This window comes from Aquarana catesbeiana, linkage group LG07 (assembly GCF_042186555.1).
Source record: "Aquarana catesbeiana isolate 2022-GZ linkage group LG07, ASM4218655v1, whole genome shotgun sequence".
Classification (NCBI taxonomy): domain Eukaryota; kingdom Metazoa; phylum Chordata; class Amphibia; order Anura; family Ranidae; genus Aquarana; species Aquarana catesbeiana.
In genome coordinates, this window is record NC_133330.1 from 235,751,212 (window position 1) to 235,775,690 (window position 24,479).

At 45.9% G+C, this 24,479-nt stretch overlaps 1 protein-coding gene and 1 pseudogene across 2 annotated transcripts in view; one reads left to right on the plus strand and one right to left on the minus strand.

Annotated features, from left to right (window-relative positions):
* ABCA4 (ATP binding cassette subfamily A member 4) overlaps nt 1–24,479 on the plus strand; it is a 450,770-nt gene that overhangs the window by 243,227 nt on the left and 183,064 nt on the right. For both annotated transcript variants that reach the window (XM_073593112.1, XM_073593113.1), the window contains exon 19: nt 14,075–14,140. In XM_073593112.1, coding sequence (XP_073449213.1) covers nt 14,075–14,140 — 66 coding nt within the window. The remainder of the gene's footprint in view (nt 1–14,074; nt 14,141–24,479) is intronic.
* LOC141103962 (U2 spliceosomal RNA) lies at nt 9,035–9,139 on the minus strand (annotated as a pseudogene).

Below are 24,479 nucleotides of genomic sequence, written 5' to 3' on the forward strand. Positions count from 1 at the left end.
AGCAGGCAGATGACAGGTCGGTCTCTGCACACTGTGCAGGGACCGACCTGTCAGAGCGCCGCTCTCCTCTATGGGGGATCGGATGAAGACGGACCGTAGAGTCCGCTTTCATCCAATCCAATCCACAGATGGATGGAAAAGTAGGGTTTTCCTCTGTCATCAGAAACGGAGCATAGCGGAGACTGATACCATCGGAAAATCCGCTGACATCCGCTATCCCATAGGGATACATGTATGTCCGTTTTTCATCCTAAAATGGATGGATGAAAAATGGACATATGGTCCGCCCGTGTGAAAGGGGCCTTACAGGTATTGTTACCCTCACTCCCTGTGACTGGATAGTGAAAGAAGAAGCAGCTCATCTCTCTCTGTCATTTTGCTCTCTCCTTCTATCAGCATGTCCCTTGACAGCTTATAAATATAACTGTACAACTATCAGGCTCCTTTTGGTTTAGGTAACTGCACTGCTAGCATTTAAAAATGCATTTAACTGTGCATTTATGGTTACAGAGCTGCTTTGATTTCTGACTTTTATATCTTCCCGGGGTACAGTTTTTAAAGTAGAACCACAGTTAGAAGTAATTTTTTTATTTATTTATTATTTATTTATATGTTCTACATAGAGCAGGTAAGATTAGAACTTTTCTCAGGTTTTTATTGCTGTCTGCCCCCATTGGGGAAATTGCCCCAGAGACATAACAGGAAGTGAGAGGATCTATTTTCAATTTGAGGGGAAATCACCCTTTGAAACTACCCAACTAGAAATTAGAAATAACAAGAACTTTGTCTTGAGTTTTACTTCAGAGAAAACCTGCATTTGTTTTTAAAATCTACCAGTCTGGCCAATTTCCGCTAAATAGAGAGGCAATCTTAGGTTCATAAGCACTGTGTATGAGCTTTGACCAGCCACTCTTAAGACCCCTTTCACACTAGAGGCATCTTTCAGGTGCTTTAGCGCTAAAAATAGCGCCTATAAAATGCCTCATCTGCAGTCCCAGAGTGCTTTCACCCTGGGGCGCTGCGCTGGCAGGACGTTAAAAAAAGACCTGCAAGCAGTATCTTTGTGGCGCTTTAGGAGCGGTGTATACACCGCTCCTAAAGTGCCCCTGCCCATTGAAATCAATGGGCAGCGCCACCGAAGCGCCTGCAAAGCGAGCGCTTTTAACCTTTTATTTGACCGCTAGCAGGGGTTAAGAGCACCCCACTAGAGGCTGAAAAGCACCTCTAAAACGACAGTAAAGTGTCGCTAAAACTAACGGCGCTTTACCGCCGACGCCTCCACGCTGTCAGTGTGAAAGGGTTCTAAGAGTAATAATCCAAGAACTCAGTTAGACCCCTTTCACACTGGGACGTTTTTCAGGCACTTTGGAGCTAAAAATAGCGCCTGTAAAGCACCTGAAAAACACCTCCCCTGCAGTCCCAGTGTGAAAGGCCAGAGTGCTTTCAACCTGGGGTGCTGCGCTGGCAGGACGTTAAAAAAAGTCCTGCAAGCAGCATCTTTGGGACACTTCTGCCCATTGAAATTAATGGGCCCCGCTGCCGAATTACCTGCAAAGCACTTCGGCAGCGGCCCTACACGGGCGCATTTAACCCTTTATTCGGCTGCTAGCGGGGGTTGAAAGTGCCCCGCTAGTGGCCGAATAGCACCGCTAAAACGATGGTAAAGCGCCGCTAAAACTAGCAGCGTTTTACCGTCAACGCCCATCCCAGTGTGAAAGCAGCCTAAGAAGTCCTAGCCTTTACCCACTTGTCTGTGGAATTCCCTTCCTATTTTCCTTATCTACCACCAGTGTATACCAAAAGTCCAAAAACATCTTATTTTAGGAGACAAATTCACATTTTACAAATGATGAAGAGTCATAATAATAAATCAAAATTAAAAACAGAAATAATACAATCAACCAACACCAACCACTGTGATAAATTTACATGATTTAGTTTATTAAAAGTTTGTAATGCAGTAGATGTGCAGCTAGACAAGAGCTCAACACAACCTGAGAAGTTGCCAATAGCTGGATTTCAACCATGTACAGGTCCAGAAACACAGATCTCTTTTGCTAGTTGGTTTTGTATTTCACAAATTCACAATATATACAGCTGAATTCCAGGCAGACTATGAGTTGAGTCCGCTTAAGGTGCATGACACCTCCTGGGCTTAGCTCTATTATTTATATCTTACAGCTTTAAAGTTTGCCTAGAAGCTATTGCTGTAGTACCGGGTGAGTGACAATAATTCTTCTGAGCTCTCCATCTTGAACAGGAGAGTCACTGCAGCTGCTATGCTCGCCCATCCCCTCCTCCTGCCCAATCACAGAGGTCTAGGTATTATGTGAACAAATTCACAAACTACAAAGGCCTATGTGAATGGGCAGCAGAGGGGAGGGGCGGGCATAGCTGCTCTGTGTGTTCTCTCCTCTCAGATGACCAGAGCAATACATCTGTCAAATGTAAATAATAAAGATAAGCCCAGGAGATATCATACAGCTCCTTGGACTTAACATATAGTATGCCTTCCCTTTTTACAAAGTGGCTTTAATAACTATTCATTGTTTCAAATAGTTTTTCCTAAAAAAAAGTGCATAACAAAAGATTGTCCCCACAGTCTGTCTGCACAAAGAACTGGTCTATACAGGTGCATCCCATAAAATTTGAATATCATTAAAAAGTTAATTTATTTCAGTAATTCAATTCAAAAAGTGAAACTCATATATTTTATATAGATGCATTACACACAGAGTGATATATTTCAAGCAGCATTTCTTTCTTTTAATTTTGGTGATTATGGCTCACAGCTATTGAAAACCCAAAATTCAGTATCTCATAAAATTTGAATATTGCATAAGACCAATAAAAAAAGGGTTTTGAATACAGAAATGTTTACTGAAAAGTATGTCCATGTACAGTGTAGTATGCACGCAATATTTGGTCGGGATCCCCTTTTGCATGAATTATTGCATCAATGCGGTGTGGCATGGAGGTGATCAGCCCGTGGCACTGCTGAGGTGTTATGGAAGCCCAATAATGTCTGGGAGGACCACAAGGAGAGGCAGACGTTCCCTTGGCACTGTAAGGGGGCTAGCAACAAATGTGTCCACAGGTGGACATGGTGGTCAGTCCTCAGGCAGGGCATAATTTCCCCCTGTTTAGTGAGTTTGCCCGTGCTATCCAGCCACAGCATGCAGAGGAGGTGGTGGACTGGCTTACTAAACCTTCCTCATCCTCTGTCACGCAAGCAGAGACAAGTGTGCAGTCCTCTGCAGTTGCCAGAGTGGATAAACCTGCCTCTTTGTTCACATCTATTCCTGCCATAGCCCCAACATCAGCCATTGAGGAGTCAGCTGAGTTATTTGACCAGAGCATCAGCCACTTGCTCCTTGATGATGCCCAGCCATTACTGGATTCAGATGTTGGTTCTGAGGTTGAGGATGACAGGAACATGAGCCTAGAGAGATGGAGGAACACTCGTAGACAAATTGGCATTCATGTTCCCCAAGCCACAGCGTATTGCCAAGTTGTCTCCAGTGGTAATGCTGAAGATGGAGATGATGATGATGAGGTCACTGATGCGACTTGGGTGCCAGATAGAGCAGAGGAGGAAACTGAAGGTGAGGCGGCACAACCCCAAGGAGGCCAACATCAAGAAAGAGTAGAGAGCAGCCACCCTATTCCATCAAATTCTGCAGCTATTATCTCCTGGCCCACTCCCCAAAGCTCAGCTGTCTGGGCTTTTTTCAGCACTTCTGCAGCAGATCGCACTGTTGCTATCTGCAAACTGTCTCAGGCACATAAAACGTGGCAAAAGCAACAACCCATATGCATATCATTGCAATTTTTTTTGCCTTCATCAAGAGCACCTCTAGGGTTACAGTGATAAGGCGCCCCCGACACCCAAAGAGTAATTTTTCTGCGCCTGTTTGACAGGTGCATATCATTGCAATTTTTTACATCAAGGCCAATTCTTGCTTTCATCAAGAGTACCTCTATAGGGTTACGGTGGGAAGGCGCCACCGACACCCAAAGACCAATTTTTACACACCCATTACTTCTATGCAAAGTCAAAGTGACACCAGAATGTATCCAAAAAATCTCTAATCTTGTTCCCAGTGCACTACATTGTGGCCTCATCATACACACTGGCTCCCCAGCTGTTGCTGAGCAAAATAAAGGCAGCTTGCAGGGAAAATGTCATTTTTTTATGCTTTATAAATGCAATTATTGCTGCAGCAGATTCTAGACATGGTACAGATCTGCCACTTTACAGGTAGACTAAGGGGACCCCCCCCAGGCACTACATTGGAAGGAATTTTTCATTTTTAGGCTTTCACTTTAAAAATCAAAAAATCACTGCTCATTTAAAAATGACGTTTTTCACAAACACTTTTTTTATTGATACATGTCCCCCAGGGCAGGACCCAGACCCCTATAACCATTTTATGCCCAATTACTTGCATATAAGCCTTCAAAATGAGCACTTTTGATTCTTGAGGTGCGGGTCCCATTGACTTTAATGGGGTTAGTCATTTGGGTCCAAACTTTCGCGGTGTTCGAAAGTCCTGGTGCGAACCGAACAGGGGTCTGTTCGGCCCATCCCTACTGGTCAGCAGAGGGCATGAAGTGCTCTAGAATTTCCTGTTAGAGGGCTGCACTGACTTTGGACTTGATGAAACACTGTGGACCAACACGAGCAGATGATATGGCTCCATAGTAACTTGAGTGCTTACTATACTGTACATTGACATACTTTTTCAGTAAGCCGACATCTCTGTAGTACAAATCCTTTTTTTTAATTGGTCTTAAGTAATATTCTAATTTTCTGAGATACTGAATTTTGGGTTTTCACTAGCTGTAAGTCATTATCAGGGGCGAAGCTTGTCGATGGCAGAGAGCGGACGCTGAACCTGGAGCTCTGCAGGGATCGGGCCGGAGAACAGCCTGGAATCGTAAGCCGCTTTGACCCTTTCTCATGCCAGGAGACCAGTGCCTGCCTTACACTGCTGGAGAAGCCAGGGTCACCGATATTACCCACTATTTTCTTTGCCAGCATGCGGCCTCTTCTCCCGGGGCGATATCCAAGGTGGCACCGCCGCGCACCAACCCCGCTGGCTCTGCCTCTTTGAAGAAGAACTTACAACTGCAGGTGTCTGCTCAGGGTGATGCCACAGCAGCTACATCACGGCCAGACTCCCCGATACTGACAACAGTGTTCCTGCAGGCGGACTCCCTGATCAGGATGGCTGACACACAGGGCACTGATGGCCGCACTGAGGTTACCATCCGGGAAATCTTGGCAGACTTCCCCACTAAGCATGATCTGCAGGCCTTGGCCACCTCTTTAGTGAATGCACTCTCTAAGGACTTGCAGGACATCCGCAAGCAAGTGGATACTGTGTAGGAGCAGATGACACATGTGCAGGAAACCTCTACCTCCATGGACACTCACCTCACTGCACTAGAGGCTAATCAGCAGGCACTCCGCTGCCAATTCATAGATTTCCAGCTACAGTTGGATGATGGCGAAAACCGCAATCGACAGAACAACTTGCACCTGAGGGGGATTCCAGAGGCCACCGTGGGTACAGATCTACACCACACGGTGGTAGCACTCCTTAATCAGATAATGTCCACCGGGTGCAGGTTCCTTGTGCACCCCCCTCTTTCCAAGAAGTTGCTGGCCCCACTGCTCCTTCCCGTGATGTTCTTTGCAGGGTCCACTTTTTCACCATAAAAGAGGAAATTCTGCGCCAAGCCTGGGCCAGAGGTCCCATTGATGTTGACGGGGCTCTTTTCCAAGCCTACCGGGGTGTATCCAATCAAACCCGGGCCATGCGGGGGATGCTACGTCCTTTGCTAGAGGTCATACGTGAGGCAGATGCAACCTACCGCTGGGGCCATCCCTTTCACCTCATTGTGCTTAAACAGGGGACTGAGTTTTACTTGCGCACCCTGCGGTTGCAGTTCCCAACTGGTCTGACTATCTGCTGTGCTCAGAGGCCTTCAATCGGTCCGCACCAGGACCGCAGCAATCTCGTCGCCCTCGCTCTCCAACCACTAGTCGGGAGCCATGTAGATCCACACAAGCTACCTCTGAAGACTAACCTCACCAGTTTCCTCTTTTGTGAACTTGCCATGCTCGGATTGGCTTCATAGCCATTTTTTATGTAGTTACCCATGATATGTTGGCTAATTCCTTAATAAAGTATGCCTATTATTGTCTCCCATATAGGTTACTTCATTCTCAGTCTCGCTTGTTGCTGCCTGCGACACCCCTGGGCTCTATATGGATCCCCATTTCCCTCCTCGGCCGCTGTTTTTCACAGGGCTTAGACGGTCCATGCTTTTGTGAGTTGGAGGGGAAATTACTATAAGTAACCTGTTACATGTGCTCTGTGCCTGGGGATGTCGTGGCTGGCTCCGGTCTTGGGACGTTTGCTTGACCACTTCCAAATCGGTGGAGGGCAATCATTGAACATGCAAGGGGATTAATGACTAGAGGGCAGCGGACTAATCCCCTTTCCCATATATTTTTCTGCCTGTCGAGCTGGCTGGTTTTGCCAGTTCGGCTTAGATCCCTATAAAGTGCCAGGGGAGAATTTTTTTTTTTTTTAACTATAGGGTTTTTTTTTTCCCACCTTGTTTATACCCCTGTCAACCGGGATGTAGGCCTTCCTGGGGGCTTATGGGATCCGTACCGTAGCGTATGATGATCTTGGGCACAACTGCTTGATCTCTGAAAGGTTTAACCGCTATACTATAAGCTGTTTTTTGTGCTAGGTTGATGATATCCTTTTTGCCCGGTGCTGCCGGGCTGGATGCCTAAGGCTCCAACCCTATATCACCTGGGCTGTTATGATTACTTTATATATTTTCTCTTTCTGTTTGTCAGGCTGTATTATGTTTAGATTAATGTGTTCTCTTAGGATACCCGATCCTTTCCTTGCATCTCCATCTTTGACTACTCCTTGGCGTTACTAGCCACCCCCCATTAGGGCGGCTCCCTGACTGAGTACCTTGGGTGCTCAGTTAGGGACCCAAGTGTTGTGTATTTTATAGACTACTCCCAGCCTCCCCTCTTGCTGTCCCCCTCACTTCTCTCCTAATTTCCCTGCCTTCTCTCCTTTCCTCTCTCCTTACCTTTATCTGTGATTTCTGTTTCTCTCACCTGGGGCCATCTCATGCAGTAATTGCCAGTCCAGTCACCTGCCCTTTCAAATTGTTTGTGGTTTGCCATGGGTCGCCTTAAGGTCACCTCCCTCAATGTGCAAGGTCTAAATGTCCCAGAAAAATGCTCTCGGCTGCTAGCTGATCTGCGGAAATGTAAAACCCAAGTTGCTTTTTTGCAAGAAACGCATTTTATGAGTGACACTGTCCCTAGATTGACCAATAGAGACTTTCCGTTGTCATACCACAGTCCCTGTTACAGAATCCAAAGGGGTCAGCATTCAGATCGCCAAGTCGGTGCAATGGTCCTTTGGTGAGGTGCACATGGATGCTCAGGGCCGCTTTCTCTTACTTAAGGGAAAGATTCTGAATGCAGGTCACCTTTGCTAACGTCTATTTCCCTAATACAGATCAACCCCAGTTTCTGCAAGATCTTATCTTATCTTCTGGCATTCTCGGAGGGGCTCCTGGTCTTCGGAGGGGATCTCAGTTTTGCTATGGACCCTTTGCTAGATGTGTTGTGTTGTTCCTCTCACCTTGCGTACTCTCGTTTGAAGCGCTTAAAAGCAGACTTGCAGCTTCTACATCTGGTGGATCCATGGAGGTTACTGTATCCCCAAGAGTAGGATTACGCCTATCATACTTACTCACGCCTTGATTATCTTATGATCACACACAGAGATTTGCCTAGGGTTGAAACCGCACGCATTGATGCCATCTCGTTTTCGGACCATGCCCCGGTCCATTTGACACTCCAAGTGGGTCCAGTTACACTGAGCCCCCCCCCGTCTTGGAGGCTGAATGAAGCAGTGTTACAATCAGAAGATTTTTTCTTTTTTTTTGAAAGCCTATGGTGTGCAAAACATACCCAAAAAACTTCACCCGGTGCCAAAAAAATGTGCACACACATAAAGAGTGCTCACAAAAAAGTGCCAATTCCCTGATCCCCCGGGGCGTTAGGCTCCAGACGGGGACAAAGGTACTTTACAATGGTCCATCTGGCCGAAACCAGACAGACCCCGTTCTCTGGAGGGCCTGCCGAGACAGGACCCACCCAAGTACTAGGTGGGGCTCCCCCGAAGGGAGACCCCATGAGAGAGGGCGAACTAAGCCAAAAGGCCATGTTCACCCCTTCCCAAGACTTTCAGGGCTGGCCCGAGTACCCGCATCCTTACTCGTCACACAGTGGGACAAACATAGGTTCCAATCAAAATAAATAAAAAGTGGGGGAAGGGATAGTGGAGAGGAGAGTGAAAGAAGTGGCCATTGTGTAAAACAATGGCCAGGCCCTCCGGCCAGGAATAAAAAATTCCTCAGGTCCCAGCCAAAAGGCCCGGCCCAAGAAGCAGGTGCTAAAAAAGTGTGTTATGGTTCAGTGACCGTGGTGCTTCAAATCAAAGTGACTGCCACTCACAGTGATTATTTGGCACCCCTGGACTGCCACTCCAGGGGCACATACTCCATAGGCTTTCAAGACCAACCCTGGCCCACAGCCTGGACCACAGCAGCCCCCACCGCAGACAGAAAAGGCATGAGGTTCAGGAAGCTTGGTGAGAGCCCTTGCCCCGTAGGCTCCACCGTCACTTCCATCACCCCTTCCAATTTCACATTCGGGTAGATACTAACCACTCCCCCCAACCAGCAAAAGGGGAGTAAGCGTTCTCTTACCCAAATAACTGTCTGTAGTTAGAGCTACCACAATCCAGGCCAGAAGGCCAGGGACCCGACCCTCCGGCCAGACCAAAATGCAGCACCCATCCTCACCAGGAGCACCCTTCCAGACGGCTCAGACTCAACCATGGGCCGGTCCCCAGTATCTATTGGGCAACACGGCGTAGTCCCTGCTGAGTACCGCCTTTCCAGGCACTATAACACCATTGGATTTGCTGGCCCTCCCCAATGAGAGTGACACAGCGCCTCCTCTAGAAACTAATAAGAACAGATACTACACTTGATCTTAGCCAAAAGGCCAAGAAGCGAAACTGTTACAATCAGAAGATACAAGGGCTGAGCTGCAGACTGCCCTGATGGAATACATCTCCCTTAACCAAGATTCGGTTGACAACCCTTTCATACTCTGGGAGATGCATAAGCCTGTTGTCCGAGGGGTCCTGATTAGGACTGGGTTCCGAATTAAGCGGGAACGAACCCGTCAGACAGAGGAGCTCTTGTCAATGCTGCGCAACTTAGAATGCTCTCACAAAGCAGGCCTTATGCAGTCCACCTACCAGGACCTTATCAGGGCTCGAGAGGAACTTTGGTCTTTTCTCTTTCATAAAACTAAGCATAAATTAGCATAGGCTCATCACACCATGTATGAGTACTCTAACAAACCAGGTACATTACTGGCTCAAGCTCTACGTGGGCCCTTGACCACCTCCACTGCCATGGCATCAGAACTCCGCACCTTTTATCAAGGACTTTACATTTTCAGTCACTCTTCCGCGGTGGGACCTCCCACAGCTGCACTATCGGCAATTCAGCCCTACATAGCATCTTCGGGCATGCCATTTCTTTCTTCTGAGGTGCGGGAGGCATTGGAGGAACCTATTACAGTAGAGGAGCAGGGGACAGCCCTGGCGGATTCCAAGCCCAAGAAAGCCCCTGGCCCAGACGGGCTCACTCCGGCTTATTATAAAGTATTTCTTGAGGCTCTGTCCCCACACTTTGTTGCTGTGTGCAACTCCCTTAAAGAGGGACAATCCATGCCCATAGATACCTTGAGAGCTTACATCTCTTTGATCCCTAAGGAAGGGAAGGACCTCTCCCAATGTGGAAGCTATTATCCCATTGCCTTATTAAATACTGGCCTTAAGCTATTTGCAAAAATATTGGCTAATAGGCTGCTTCCCCGCATTCCACACTTAATTCACCGAGACCAAGCAGGATTTGTTCCTTTGAGGGAACTTCGAGACAACACCATCCGGGTTGTGAACCTGATCCATGCTGCCAGAACTGCCCATCACCCCCTTTCACTTGTTGTCTATGGATGCGGAGAAGGCTTTTGAAGGCTGAGCTGGCAGTTTATGCATGCAACATTGGAACATGTTGGGCTAGGGTCTTCAATGATGAGCTGGATTTCCTCTCTCTATTCACGCCCTTCAGCTGTGGTTAAGGTCAATAAAACTCACTCAGATTTTTTCACGATCACAAACAGAACATGGCAGGGCTGTCCTCTATTGCCTCTAATCTTTATCCTCTCCTTCCTGTGTACGGTACGGCTAGACCCTGAAATCCTGGGCTACCGGAAAGCCTCTGGGGTGTATAAGGTGGCCACTTTTGCGGATGATTTGATCTTCTTTTTGTCTGACTCACTGGTGTCTCTGACGAAGCTGTTACATTCGGTACAGACATATGGCACATTGTCCAACTTTCAAATTAACCTGTCGAAGTCCTCAGCTCCCCCCATCTTGCTAGATCAGGCCATGGTTGGTAGCCTCTGTCCCTCCTTTCCTTTCCGATGGGCGCCCGATGTTATCCGCTATCTAGTAGTTAACATTACCTCAGACCCGGCTGCCCTATAATAAACCAATTTTGATCCACTGCTTACGCGAGTGAGGGCTGATCTCTTACACTGGCATAAAGAAGAGAAGAAGAAACAGAAGAAAAGCGCCTCTGAGTGCAAGTATTTAATGGGTACAACAACATGTAATCCGACACTTACATGAAAGTATAACAAGCTCCGGGGAGATAAGGGCTCCTGGGTCAGTCCACAGCGTCTCTGAATGTTCTGTGTAGTCGGAGTCACCAGCTGGGGTGACTGCCAACTTGTGCGGGGAAGGCTGCTGGTGGTCTCAATGACTGGAGTAGATGGAAGTGTTCCACTCTGTAAGGACGCCCGGCGTGTGATGTCACTGGAGTGTAGGGGAAACACTTGTTATCCCTTACTTTCATGTAAGTGTCGGATTACATGTTGTTGTACCCATTAAATACTTGCATTCAGAGGCACTTTTCTTCTATTTCTTCTAGTCTTATCTACCAGAGCTGGCTTCGCTCATATGAAAAGCTGTGCCATCAGTGTTGGTTTCATCACAGAGATGTTATAAACATCAATCTCAAAAGACTGCCTTTGTTATAGTTCTATGGACATTTTCTAAATCTGCATTCACTGACTTTTTTTCCCATATATATGTATTTATTGCCATAATTTTCATTGACCTTTTATTTCCATATCCTGAGCGCTAGCATATATATATATATATATATATATATATATATATATATATTCTTACACTGGCATACTCTTACCCTGACATGGTTCGGTCGCTGTAATGCCCTGAAGGTGACCTTACTACCTCGGTTACTGTACTTGATGCAAGCGCTCCCTATCCTTCTGCCTCCCTCCTTTTTCATACGCATAACCTCCCTATTTCATGAGTTTGTCTGGTCCCATTGAAAACCGGGTATCCAGCTCCAGCTCCTCCATCTTCCTAAAAATCGGGGTGGAGTGGGACTGCCTGATGTGAGGGCCTACTACAGGGCGACGCATCTCACAAGGTTGATTGACTGGTACTGTCATGCCAAGGCTAAGCACTGGGTGGCTATGGAATTGGAGGATTCAGACAGCACGTCAAAAAGTTGGCTGTGGATTCTGCTCCCGCTCCCTAGATCACTCAGTGACCACCTCTCGTTGGGAAGCACCTTACAAGTATCTAGGGCAGCGTTCCGTAGCGCCTAGCGCCGTAGATCTCTCCCCTGCCTTCCCCCATGATCCTTATCCTGGGCAATCCAGGGTTTGAGCTTGGTCTCCGGAACCCCCAGTTCCTCCCCGGTGTCCAGCAGCTGTGTACATCTCTGGGATTTCTTGGGGTCAGATGGCAAACTCTCCCCAGCCGCGCTTGCCTCCGCAGCCGACCCTCCCTTAGACTTTAAGTGGCGTTCAGCTTCGACATTTTCTCAATGCTGTCGGGCTCCAGGTATCTCTCGCCAGCTCTCTGAGCTGGAATGCCTGTGTCATAAGGGGGAACCAATTCGTCATGGCCTTTCTACCATCTACGCTGCCTTGACACGGCCGGTGCCTGACTTCTCTTCTCACGCAGGGAGACTGACCTTGATATGCAATTTTCCGACTAGCAAAAGGAAAAAAATCCTTCATTTTGCTCAGAAACCCTCCATAGCCACTAAGGTGCAAGAAACCAGCTACAAGATCCTGACGAGATGGTATAGGGTACCTACGACCCTATTTTCCCCAAGTAACGGACACATGCTGGCGATGCAATACTGAGACAGGTACTATGTTACACATTTTTTGGGACTGCCTGAAAATTAAACCATTCTGGCAAGAGGTTGCCTGCACTATCAAACATCTGACCAATGTTGATCTAGCTGACAATCCTGCGCCAAAGTGTGTATTACCTTGTGCTGGAGGTCTGTGAATCTACCTTTGAGGTCTCTTTGGTTCTCTAAAATCAATGAGCTTAGGGACATGGAGGAACTTACAGCCACCTTCCACAATCGAGAGGAGTCCTTTCATGACACATGGAGACCATGGCAACATTTAGTTTTCAGTGATATGTATCTGCAGGCAGACTCGCAACACAGGTGATTTCCTCTCTGTTTTTTGCAAAGCTCTGGGTGAGCGAATTTGCCTTCTCTGTTCTCCTCACTCTTCCTCAACCTGATTTCCCTCCTATTGCTCTCTCCCCTTCAATGTGAGCTCTTCCAGCTTGAGACCCCCCTTGCTGTAGTTTCCTCACTACGTTTATGTAGCCAATCGGATATGATGGACTTTGTCCGCTTATCAAATTATGCTGACCGCTCGGGATCCTCCCCTGATCCCGGTGTTTCCCCCCTTGTTTTATTTTTACACCACAGGGTTACATTATTGTGCTAGGGCTTTCTACATAGAATTAGTCACATGGACTTGCTTATCGTTGTGCCCTCTCAATTAAGAATATTTTATATGTGTTAGTTATGTTACACTGAGTATGCCTTGAATCTGTTAAGCTGCCTCTGAAGCTGCAACAAATATTCAATATGTGTCTTTAATATGCGTATACTATTGCAACTTGTTTGACTCGTGCTTTATATATCGTACTGTTGGTTCAATAAAGGAATTACAAAAAAAAATTAAAAATTCAAAGAAAGAAATGCTTGAAATATATCACTCTGTGTGTAACACATCTATATAAAATATATGAGTTTCACTTTTTGAAGTGGGTTACTGAAATAAATGAACTTTTAATGATATTCATATTTTGTGGGATGCACCTATATGTAATCTTTCCACCAATCTGAGTGTGCTGGTAGTCATGAATCCTGTCTCATCACTAATTGGTAAGTAATTATATATTATATTAGCAGTAACTAATATATTTAAAGCCAAACTCTGGGCAAATATAAAATACACAAATTCTTTCAACTTTGTAATCATTAATACATTAAATGTAAGTACCGTACCTGAATTTGACCTGGCATCAGCATTTTGCAGTCCTTGTAAAGTAAGGCTGGGATGTGAGAGGGGGAAGCAGTACAGGGAGCCAATCAATTCAATCAATCAATCAATGAAATCATGTGCTGACAAGAAGCATGGTGAAAGGAGGAGGTGAGTTCAACACTGTGAAAAGTGCCCTTACATTGTCCATGTCCAGTAACAGTAGGCTGTGGTTGGTCAAGGACAGCCCGGGGTCAGAGGAAGTGGGTTGAATGATGCTGGCCATCAGACTGAGGACACCTAATGTCAAAAAGTACTGCAGGGGAAATCTTGCTATTGCTATTTTGTTGAAATTAAATTAAGTACTATTTAAGGTTGTCCCTAGAAACTGTTACATTTGTTGCCTGAGGTTCATACCAGATGTTAAGTGCAAAAAGACCCAATTAGAATCTACCTATTTTAACATGACATTTGTATTTATTTATTCTACTTTACTTAAATAAGTTTTTTTTTTTTTTTTCCTAAATAACATACTGCCTTCAGCCGATTCAACAGACACAGAGTTTTCTGTTCATGAACATGTGGAAGATGGTGCAGAGGATGGAACTGGTAAGGACTAGCTGAAAACAGTCTTCCTAAAAATGGAGTAGAAATATGTAATTACAGTCATGGCCAAAAATATTGGCACCCCTGCATTTCTGTCAGATAATGCACCACTTAGCCTAGAAAATTGTTGCAATTACAAATGTTTAGCTATTCTCATGTTTATTTCTTTTGTTTGTATTGGTATGACACAAAAAAGTGGAGAAACAAAAAGCCAAATCTGACACATTCCATGCAATACTCCAATAATGAACTGGACAAAATTATTGGCACCTTCTCAAAATTGTAAGAAATAATTGCATTCCCAGTCTGTGATGCTCCTTTAATTTGTAAATTAACTCACCTGTATCAATTAACAGGTGCTGACAATATAGAAATCACACCGGCAGCCAGTTAAAATGATGAAACATTGACTCAACCTTTCTGTTGTCTGTGTCTGTGTGCCACACAGAGCATGGGGAAAAGAAAGAGCAGCAAAGAATTGTCTGAGGATTTGAGAACAAAAAATGTGGAAAAGCATGGACAATCTCAAGGTTACAAGTGCATTAATGTTCCTGTGCCCACTGTGTGCTACATTGTCAAGAAGTTTACAGCCCATGGCACTGTAGCTAATCTCCGTGGGCGAGAGAGAAAAATTGATCAAAGATTGCAACAAAGGAATTTTTCGAATGGTGGATAAAAGAACCTTGATCAACTTCCAGACAAATTCAAGCTGAACTTCAGGCACAGAGTACAACTGTGTCATTTTGCACTATACATCGCCACCTGAAAAGGGTTGCTATAGGTAGGAGACCCAGGAGGACCCTACGGCTGACACACGAAAAAGCTAGATAGGCGCTTACCAAAACATACCTGAGGAAGGCAAAATGCATTTGGGAGAATGTGCTGTGGACAGACAAAACAAAAATACAGCTTTTTGGTAAAGCCCATCATTCCACTGTTTTCAGAAAAAGAAATGAGGCCTTTAAAGAAAAGAATACAGTCCCTGCAGTCAAACATGGTGGAGGTTCACTGATGTTTTGGGGTTGCTTTGCTGCTTCAGGCCCTGGATGTCTTGACCGCATGCATGGCATTATGAAATCTATAGACTACCAACAAATTCTGGGGTGCAATGTAGGGCCCAGTGTCAGAAAGTCATGGGTTTTACAGTAGGACAATGACCCAAAGCATACATCAAAAAGCACTTATAAATAGTTTAAGACAAAGCACTAGAGAGTACTGAACTGGCCAGCAATGTGTCCAGATCTAAATCCCATAGAGCACCTGTGTTGAGATCTCAAAACATCAGATGGGAAAAGGAACCCTTCCGATCTGAGAGACCTGGAGCATTTGGCAAAAGAAGAGTGGTCCAAAATCCCAGTAGAGAGGTGTTATGCCTTGTACACACGGGCAGACTTTTCGACCGGACTGGTCCGACCGGGACGAATCCGTCGGGCAATCCGACCGTGTGTGGGCTTCATCGGACCTGCAACTGACTTTTTCGGGTGAAAATCAGACGGACTTTAGATTTGAAACATGTTTCAAATCTTTCCGATGGACTCGAGTCCGGTCGAAAAATCCGCTCGTCTGTATGCTAGTCCGACGGACGAAAACCGACGCTATTGGCTACTGGCTATCAACTTCCTTATTTAAGTCCTGTCGTACATCATCACGTACGAATCCGTCGGACTTTGGTGTGATCGTGTGTAGGCAAGTCTGTATATTCGAAAGTCCGTCGGAAGTCCGTCGAAAGTCCGTCGGAAAGACCATCAGACCTTTGATGCCGAAAAGTGTACACGGCATAAGAAACTCATTGATGGTTACAGAAAGCGATTTGCTACCAAATATTAAATTGAGGGTGCCAATAATTTTTTCCAGTTCATTTTTGGAGTTTTACGTGAAATGTGTCAGATTTGGCTTTTTGTTTCTCCACTTTTTTGTGTCTTACCAATACAAACAAAAGATATAAACATGAGAATGCCTAAAGATTTGTAATTGCAACAATTTTCTGGGCAAAGTGGTGCATTATCTGACAGAAATACAGGAGTGTCAATATTTTTGGCCATGACTGTACATCATCATTGATGTGTATGTAGTGCTACCCCCAAAGGAGCTACTGGAATTTGGCCTATTTCCACCACACAGCACCCACAGCCAAACAAAACGGCTTAAGAAACAGTCTAGGAGTTTTAGTTTAGAATGTTTATTTTGGGAACATTGAAATTGGATGGGGATTGGGATACATGGGATTACCTACATCAGCTGAACCCCCGCCCATATATTAGGGATGCGTTGTTCTTTCCCACACTGATTAACAGTCACTCCAACTTGCTAGACCAGGCACACTGTTCTTCCACTTAGACCATTGTCTACTCAGGCTTCTGTAACATGTTTATAAGGCAGTCATATATATGGTCAGATACTGCTCTAACCAAGTATAAGTGGATACTATGTTTACCGTTATTTGTTGTATTCGTTTTCTTTAATGATGTCGTTTATATGATTTACGGATGTAAACCTTTTTGTACATCACTGGGTTCCCTGGCTGGGCACCCAAGCCTGTTAGTGCTGACAAGACATATTGACACAACACCTGGCTGCTTTGAGTCCAAAGTAGAAATAGTAGAGTATTGCACTACACTGTCCTCTCTATGACTTTGGGTGTGGCGCTGGTTTGTACTCACTCAGTTCCCTTTAAGTAGTTCTTATATCCAGAAAGCTGCTGCACTAGACTATCTGATGGGCTGGCTGTTCCTGGATTGACTTGGAGTCTGCAAATAAGCCTACCTGAGGCTGTGCTGAGTGAAGACTTTCCACTTTTCTCTCTCTCCTCTGCACTCGCTCCTTCTCTTCTGCCCCAGGGGCAGATCCCCCAGCACAGGGGTTGCCTCCAGGTGGATGAACCCTGGATTCTGCTCCCAGACTGCCAGGCTGCTGCGTATTTATGGGTTGTCTCCCCACCTTCTGTGCCCGCCCTCCCAGGGGTTGGTGGAAACTCCACAAAAAATTCAAACTGCAGCCTCTGTCCCTGCACCCCTGCATGTTCTGGAAGTTTCCAGTGAGTTTAAAAAAACAGGGGGAGATAACAGAGCCACAGCCTGTGAAGCAATGCCTAGTCTCCTAAACACAATTAAAGTGGTTGTAAAGGCAGAAGGTTTTTTATCTTAATGCAGTCGCTGAGTATAGTTTTCCCTGGGCCTCCCTCTGATTTTTCTGCAGCCAGACACTTGGAGATTTCCACATTACACCCACACACTCTTCTGCTCGTCATCCAAAGCCAAAGCCCATGTGCCCTAGGTATATATACAGTCACCCAGCATGCCCTGAGGCATCTGCTTTTGCCAATGGCCAGGGCTGTAACTACACCTATGCTCCCATTTGTCAAGTTTCCTCCCACTGTCCAATATGCCTCATCCTATTGGACCAGTGTAAAACAGGCAGACAGCATGAGCAGCATCTGAGCACAATGAGCAGACCCTATCAATGGATCACTGCTCCCTGGTAGGCAGAGAACACCTAAATTTACCTGATAGCCTCCCTGGTATGCAGGGAGGCCCAAAACTCCTCATTGGCTTTGGGCAGCCGCCCCTACAAAAATACCTATACAAAAATGTACACAGAGTATCCCACAAATTTGGAAAAGGGGCAAAAGCGAAATAACAATGAAAAAGGCCATGGGGCATACCCCATATGTGGCCAGTATATACAATAAATTAGAGTGAAAAAATATAAGACATCTGCTGTACAATAGATATTTACATTTTTAAAGAAACATCTACCAAGTGCACTATATTAGTGCACCCCCCCCCCCCGGCTAAACATAACTGGTTGGTAGGGTAAAATGGCTAAACACCCTAAGTAACTATACTACAAATAGTATCATTACATATGTACAATAAATTTCCATGGACTACCTCAGCCGAGGCATAAGGACTTCTTGCAAGCCCGCAAAGACAGTACACAATACATTGCAATTTGTATGACCTAACATACTTACAGTGAGACTGTCCTCTTCTCAGAGGTGACCTTCTCACCCGAAGAGGCACCTATCACTAACTTTCACATAGAGATATCTTGTGCATCCAGCCCCCTAAAGGCAACTCTTAACATGTTGTCCCATCGTGTTCCTGTAATAGACAAACAGAACAACCTACAATTCTACCTGGCTAAACACATTTTAGAGTGTTCCAAGCAGAAACCATATGGCTAATAATGGGTAAAGTCCCTCTCTAATACCAGGGTACTGACTCATTCCTATTAGCCGAACCCACGTGTTAGGATGAAGAAGTGTGGAGTCCATTTGACCGACGCCCGCAGTGACCCCCTTCTGCAGAATTCAGGCAACACATCTTCCCTTGATGGCCAGCCATTATTGCTGGAGCCTATAGCAATGGCTCTCCTACTTGTGGGCAATTGCAGAAACTCTTTAAGGAAGTCTTTTCCTCAATTCCTCCTTCATGAAGAGACAGCGGGCAACTACCTTCTGACACGGTAGCAACTCATACAAGCTCAACTAGGTGACTATGGTGCCCCACTGGCTAATAATCTTCGCAAACTGGCTTTAACAGAGTATCTTTCCAAAGTGTCTTTAGCAGAGTATCTTCGCAAGGTGTCTTTAGCAACTAGGGGTGTACCCCCCTCCAGGTAGAAGCCCCTGGTTCAAACAGGAGAAGTCCTCTGCAACAGAAGATCCTCTCTCACAGATTAAAAAACAAACTTCAGTTGCCCCCTCCTCTATTTGCAAGGATAGAAGGGAATGGGATTTGGGAAAGGGATCTAGCCCAACAGTGATTCTTCAGGCTTGGTAGCCTCTTTCAAACAGCACATTCAGTTCAAACAGGTAATGAACTCGACATTACTTAGTAATAGTGATCAGGATGTGGTATCCGGATCATCCTTCCATCAGGACCCTGAATATTGATAGCCCACGCTTGACTCTTCTTGTCTGGGTGATTGAGTACCACACGATCAATGTGGATGGATCCATCCATGGTGATATGGGATTGATCGTCCCAAACATCTAAGGAAAAATAAAAAAAGTGACTGTAAATGAGTGAATGTGTATTAAAAAAGCATTTGAGTTCCCATCATAAAATCCATGGTGATAGGGGAATTCACTCATTTACAGTCACTTTTTAGATGTTTGGGACGATCAATCCCATATCACCATGGATGGTTTGGTGATGGTCCAATCCCATTGCATCAGCACAATATTTTTTCTGTTTCCTGATGCCATGCCTTTATATGCCGCCTCAGTTCCCATGCCGTCTGTTGACCCTGGCCCACCATGCGTGATCCTGCCACACCGAGTTCCTTGGGTGGTTCTGTAAGTATGGGTGGATGTTATACCACTTCCCCTTAACTTAACCCATATGCTTAATTGTGCAATCAGTCTGACCCATTACTTATTATTTTTATAGGCTTTTGGTCACAATTGCTCCTGATGAGTGGTTACCAACCACGAAATGTGTCGAGCTACTAATGCTATACCCATGCATCTTTTATTTACAGCAACATCCAGATATGTGCAACATTGTGCCTATCTATGGCCAAACTAGATACTTACTTTTTATCATGTTATCATTCGTTTTTTAAGTTACTTATATTGAACTATCATGTGATATTGTGCCTATGCAATGTATGTGTGTGTACATATATGTATTGACTCTATATGTATATATATGAAATGTATTATATGACTCATAGTGCTGTGTGTCTTGGTTTGATTTTTATTTATTATTATATGGAATAAATTTGATACGAACAATTATTGATTTTTATTGTGCATACTTCATTTAAAGTCCCAACCCTTCATTTAGTTTCTTATCAGAACCAGGGATGGAGATAACCTTGACCTTTTGGTCATGGACCTCATTTAAAGTCCCACAGCCTCTTTTTTAGAACTTGGACTGCATTGTTCAGCATTCTGACACCACATTTGTCATCATTTCAGATGACACAGCTTTGCCTGCTGGAACACCCTAGTGCAACAATTATTGTGTTTTTTCACTGTTACTGGCATCTCCCACATACCAGTCCAAGGTGCTCCGTGTCTCCTTGGCTGCAGAGCGCTAAACTTCCCCGGGGTATCAACTGGACTCCGGTGTCCATCAGCATTTGGGTTCTGCATATCAGTCCACTCTGCAGGCTCTCTGCCAACAGATGGAGCAGCCCCTGGGTTCCAGTTCACTCCGGCATCCACCATCTTGCTGCTTCTGTCACGTGTCATCTTCTCAGCTGTACTTGGCGGTGGAAGTAACGTCACAGCTCCCTCCCATTTATCGGATTGCCAGCCCGCCAGCGACGACTCCGCCCATGTTCTTTGACTAGCTGGCTCTCTGGTGGTGGCTCCTCCTGCTGGGCAGGTCTCTCTGGCACGCTCTTTCCTGTGTGGTACAGTGACTCTTTCACTGCTGCCACACAAACCCTGCTCAGCATACACGAACTGCACTGTAAAGCAGATGGTGTCCCCTGCCACAGATACACAAACATCTGCTTCATCTGTCTCCACTTGAGTCTCAGGCCACAGTCTCAAGGAACCCTGCGCTAAAAGAAAAAATGGCTTGGGGGTCCCCCCAAAATCCTTACCAGACCCTTATCCGAGCACACAACCTTGCAGGCCACAAGAAAAGAGGGGGACGAGAGAGTGCCCCTCCTCCTGAACCTTGCCCAGTGGTTGTGGGGGTCTGCGGGCAGGGCTTGTGGGGAAGAGGCCCTTATCCCCATCAACATGGGGACAAGGTGTTTTGGGGGGGACCTGAAAGCATCCTCCCCATGTTGAGGGCATGCGGCCTGGTACAGCTATAGAGGGGGGCCGCCCCAGATCCCGCCCCCCCGTGTGACTGGGTATCGGGTACATTGTACCCCTACACATTCACCAAAAAAAGTGTCAAAAAAGCAAAAATGACAGGAGACAGTTTTTGTCCATTCCTTTATTTAAAAAAAAAAAGTGTCCCGCAATGTAAATCCATCTTCCATCACAGCGCCAACGACCAGAAAAAAAAAACGGAAGAACTCCGGCTCGATGGGAGGCGTCCCCACGACTGCAGCCTTTTCACGATGACAGCTGTTATATAGTTGAGGGAGGGGCCACCCGGTGACGAAAACGGTGACCCCGCCCCTTCTGACGTTTCGCTAGACACTTTTTTTTAAATTAAGGAATTGTCCAAAACAGTCTCCTTTCATTTTTACTTTTTTGACACTTTTTTGGTAAATGAGTAGGGGTACAATGTATTCAATACCCATTCAAATGGGGGGGGGGGGGCGGGAGGCCTAAAATAAGGCTTATCTATTGGTAGTGTAAATATCTCCTAAATGTACGCCATTTAGGAGATATTTACCTTGTAGTGCGCTGATGATGTCACTAGCAAGTACCATGACTGGCGGCTCCCACGCACATGTGCGGGAGTGATGTCACGCGACTCCGGCCAGTCACAGAGTCTGAGTCCGTGGCCCCGGAAGGAAGATGGATGCGGCCACTAGCGGGGACAGCATGGGCTTCATTTGCAGGTAAGTGCCACATAATGGGCTAGTATACGATGCATACTAGCCCATTATGCTTTTACTTTGCAGGGGAAAAAAGAGGAAGTAAAACCCATAAGGGTTTACTTCCTCTTTAACTATCTGGGATGTCCCAGAGCGATACCCTTGAGGGGAGGGAGATACATCATAAAGAAAAAACCCCCATCAATCATTAACCTATACCGCAATTTGTAACACACTATGGCCAAATGCAGAATCCTCTGCAGCTCTAACATCCACTTATGGATGCACTAAAGACCAGGTAGCGGGCTAACAGATACCTGATGGTGAACTGCCCAAGAGGTTCATATACCCCTGGTAGAATGTGCCCTTACCTTGAAGAGAGGAACTTTACCCTTTAAACCATAGGCCTGAATGACCAACTGATGGATCCAACGGGAAATAAATGCCTTGGATACTGCTTGTCCTTTCTTGGGCCCTTCCAGCAATACAAACAAGGCATCTGAATTTCTGATTTGTGCCGACCTTTTCAGATAAACCCTGACAGCTCGCACTGCGTCCAAAGAATGCATCAGTTTTTCTGTCGCAGAACGTGGATGTGAAAAAAAGGAGGGTAACACAATATCCTGATTTAAATGAAAAGCAGAAACTATCTTGGGCAAAAAGGACGGAAGAGGCTGCAACACCACTTTATCGTGGTGTAAGACTAAATATGTCGCTTTGCAGGAAAGAGCCTCCAATTCCGACACCCTTCTTGCCAAAGTGATAGCGATCGGAACGGTTAACTTCCATGTCAAAAGAATCAATGGAGTTTCACGAATAGGTTCAAAAGGCTGTTTCTGTAGAACAGACAAAACTAAATTTAAGTCTCAAGGACACAAGGGTGGCTTGACAGGAGGGACCAAACGAGTCACTCCCTGCAGAAAAGTCTGAACCAAAGATTGTGAAGCTATAGGCCTCACAAAAAATATAGAGCCAAGAAAGTCCAAAATGTGCCCTCTAATTGTTCCCAAGGCCAACTTCATCTCCATACCAGACTGGAGAAAGGAAAGGATTTTCCCGATCATATATTTCTGAGGATGCCACTTTATGGTTTCACACCAGGCATTGTAGGATTTTCAAACCCTGTGATAGATACTCCTAGTGACCACCTTCATGGCATTCAATAGTGTATGCCTGGTCTGACTCAGCCCTCCCCTCTTTCAGCCCCCCCATCTCTCAGTCCTCAACTCTGTCTCTCAGCCCCCTCTGTCTCTCCAACTCTCCTCCCTTCTCTCAGACCCCCCTTTGTCTCTCAGCCCCCTCCTCTCTCTCACCCCCTCTCTCACTCGCCCCCTCTCTCTTACACTCACCCCCTCTCTCACCCACCCCCTCTCACCCCCTTTCCCTCATCCCCCCTCTCTCTAACTCCCACCTCTCTCTCTCAACCTTGCATGATATACAATAATGGATGTGGGGGCCTTTTGGTGGGTTCAATTTTTTTTGGGGGGGGGGGGGCAGCATTTTATTTCATTAAAATGGGCCAGTCTGGATGAAGTTCAGGGCCAAATTTTTGTCCCAGTTCAGCCCTGCATACGGGGTACCCCATCGCCGGCAAATTTCCAGAAAGACCTCGGAGTGAAGAGACCATTCTCCCAAATGCAGTCGCTGGTGACTGAGATAGTCCACCTTCCAATTCTCAACCCCGGAATATAGACTGCTGGCAGAACTGGCACATGTCTCTCTGCTCAAGTCAGGATGTGGTTTATCTCCTGAGCTACACGGCTCTTGTTGCCACCTTGGTGGTTGTCAGGTTGAACCCTTATCAGACAACCCTGGAGCTTGACTGTCCAGAAAATCAGAGCCAGGCACACTGCTCATAGCACTACGACATTGATGGTCAGAATTTGTTCCGACCGAGACCACTCTCCCTGAACTGTGGAGTCCTCCAGGACAGCCCCCCAGCCAGAGAGACTGGCATCTGTGGTCACTACCTTCCAGTTCACTGGAAGGAAAGACTTTCTTCTTTCCAAATTCCTATCCACCAACCACCAATTGAGACTTAGCTGGACTGTGGGAGACAAAAGCATGCGACAATCCAGAGTTGGTACTCTCTTGTTCCAGGCCGACAGAATGTTCTTTTGTAAAGGTCTGGAATGGAACTGTTATGTAAAGAATTGCCTCGAACAAAGACACCATTCTCCCCTGCAGAACTATATAGAGCCGAATGGAGGTATGCCCCCTGCTTATTTCTCAAACCTGATCCTTCAGAGCATTGACCTTTCTTGTAGGTAGGAACACTTTTGCTTGAGCTGTGTCTAGAACTAGTCCTAAATACTCTAGGCACTGAACCAGCTCTAAGGCTGACTTTTCAAAGATTAAGACCCAGCCCAGGTGTTCCAAAAAGTAAACCATGAGAGCCACATTCTGCTTTAAGTTTTGTCCTGACTATTCCCTGAGCAAGAGGTCATCTAGATAACCTAACACCAAGATCCTTTGAGACCTTAGAAGGCCCAAAACCAGCGCCAGAACTTTTGTAAACACCAGGGGTGCTGTTGCAAGTCCAAAGGGCAGCGCCACAAATTGGAAATGACGGTCCTCTATTGCAAAACAAAAAACTTTTGATGAGGTCGAAAAATTGGCAGATGCAGGTATGCATCCTTAATGTCTATGGATGCAAGAAAAAACCCTAGTGGAACCGAATGGATTGACTCCATCCGAAAAGGACCGAATGGTAAGCTATTGGGTCTAAGATGGGTCTCACGTCCCAATTCGGTTTTGGAACTGTGAACAGGTTCAAATAGAACCCTGCAAACCTTTCGGATACTGGTACCTCTACAATCACCCCTTGAAGCATCAAGTGTTCTAGTGCCTGAAACAACAAGCTCTTCTTAAGAAGATCTGA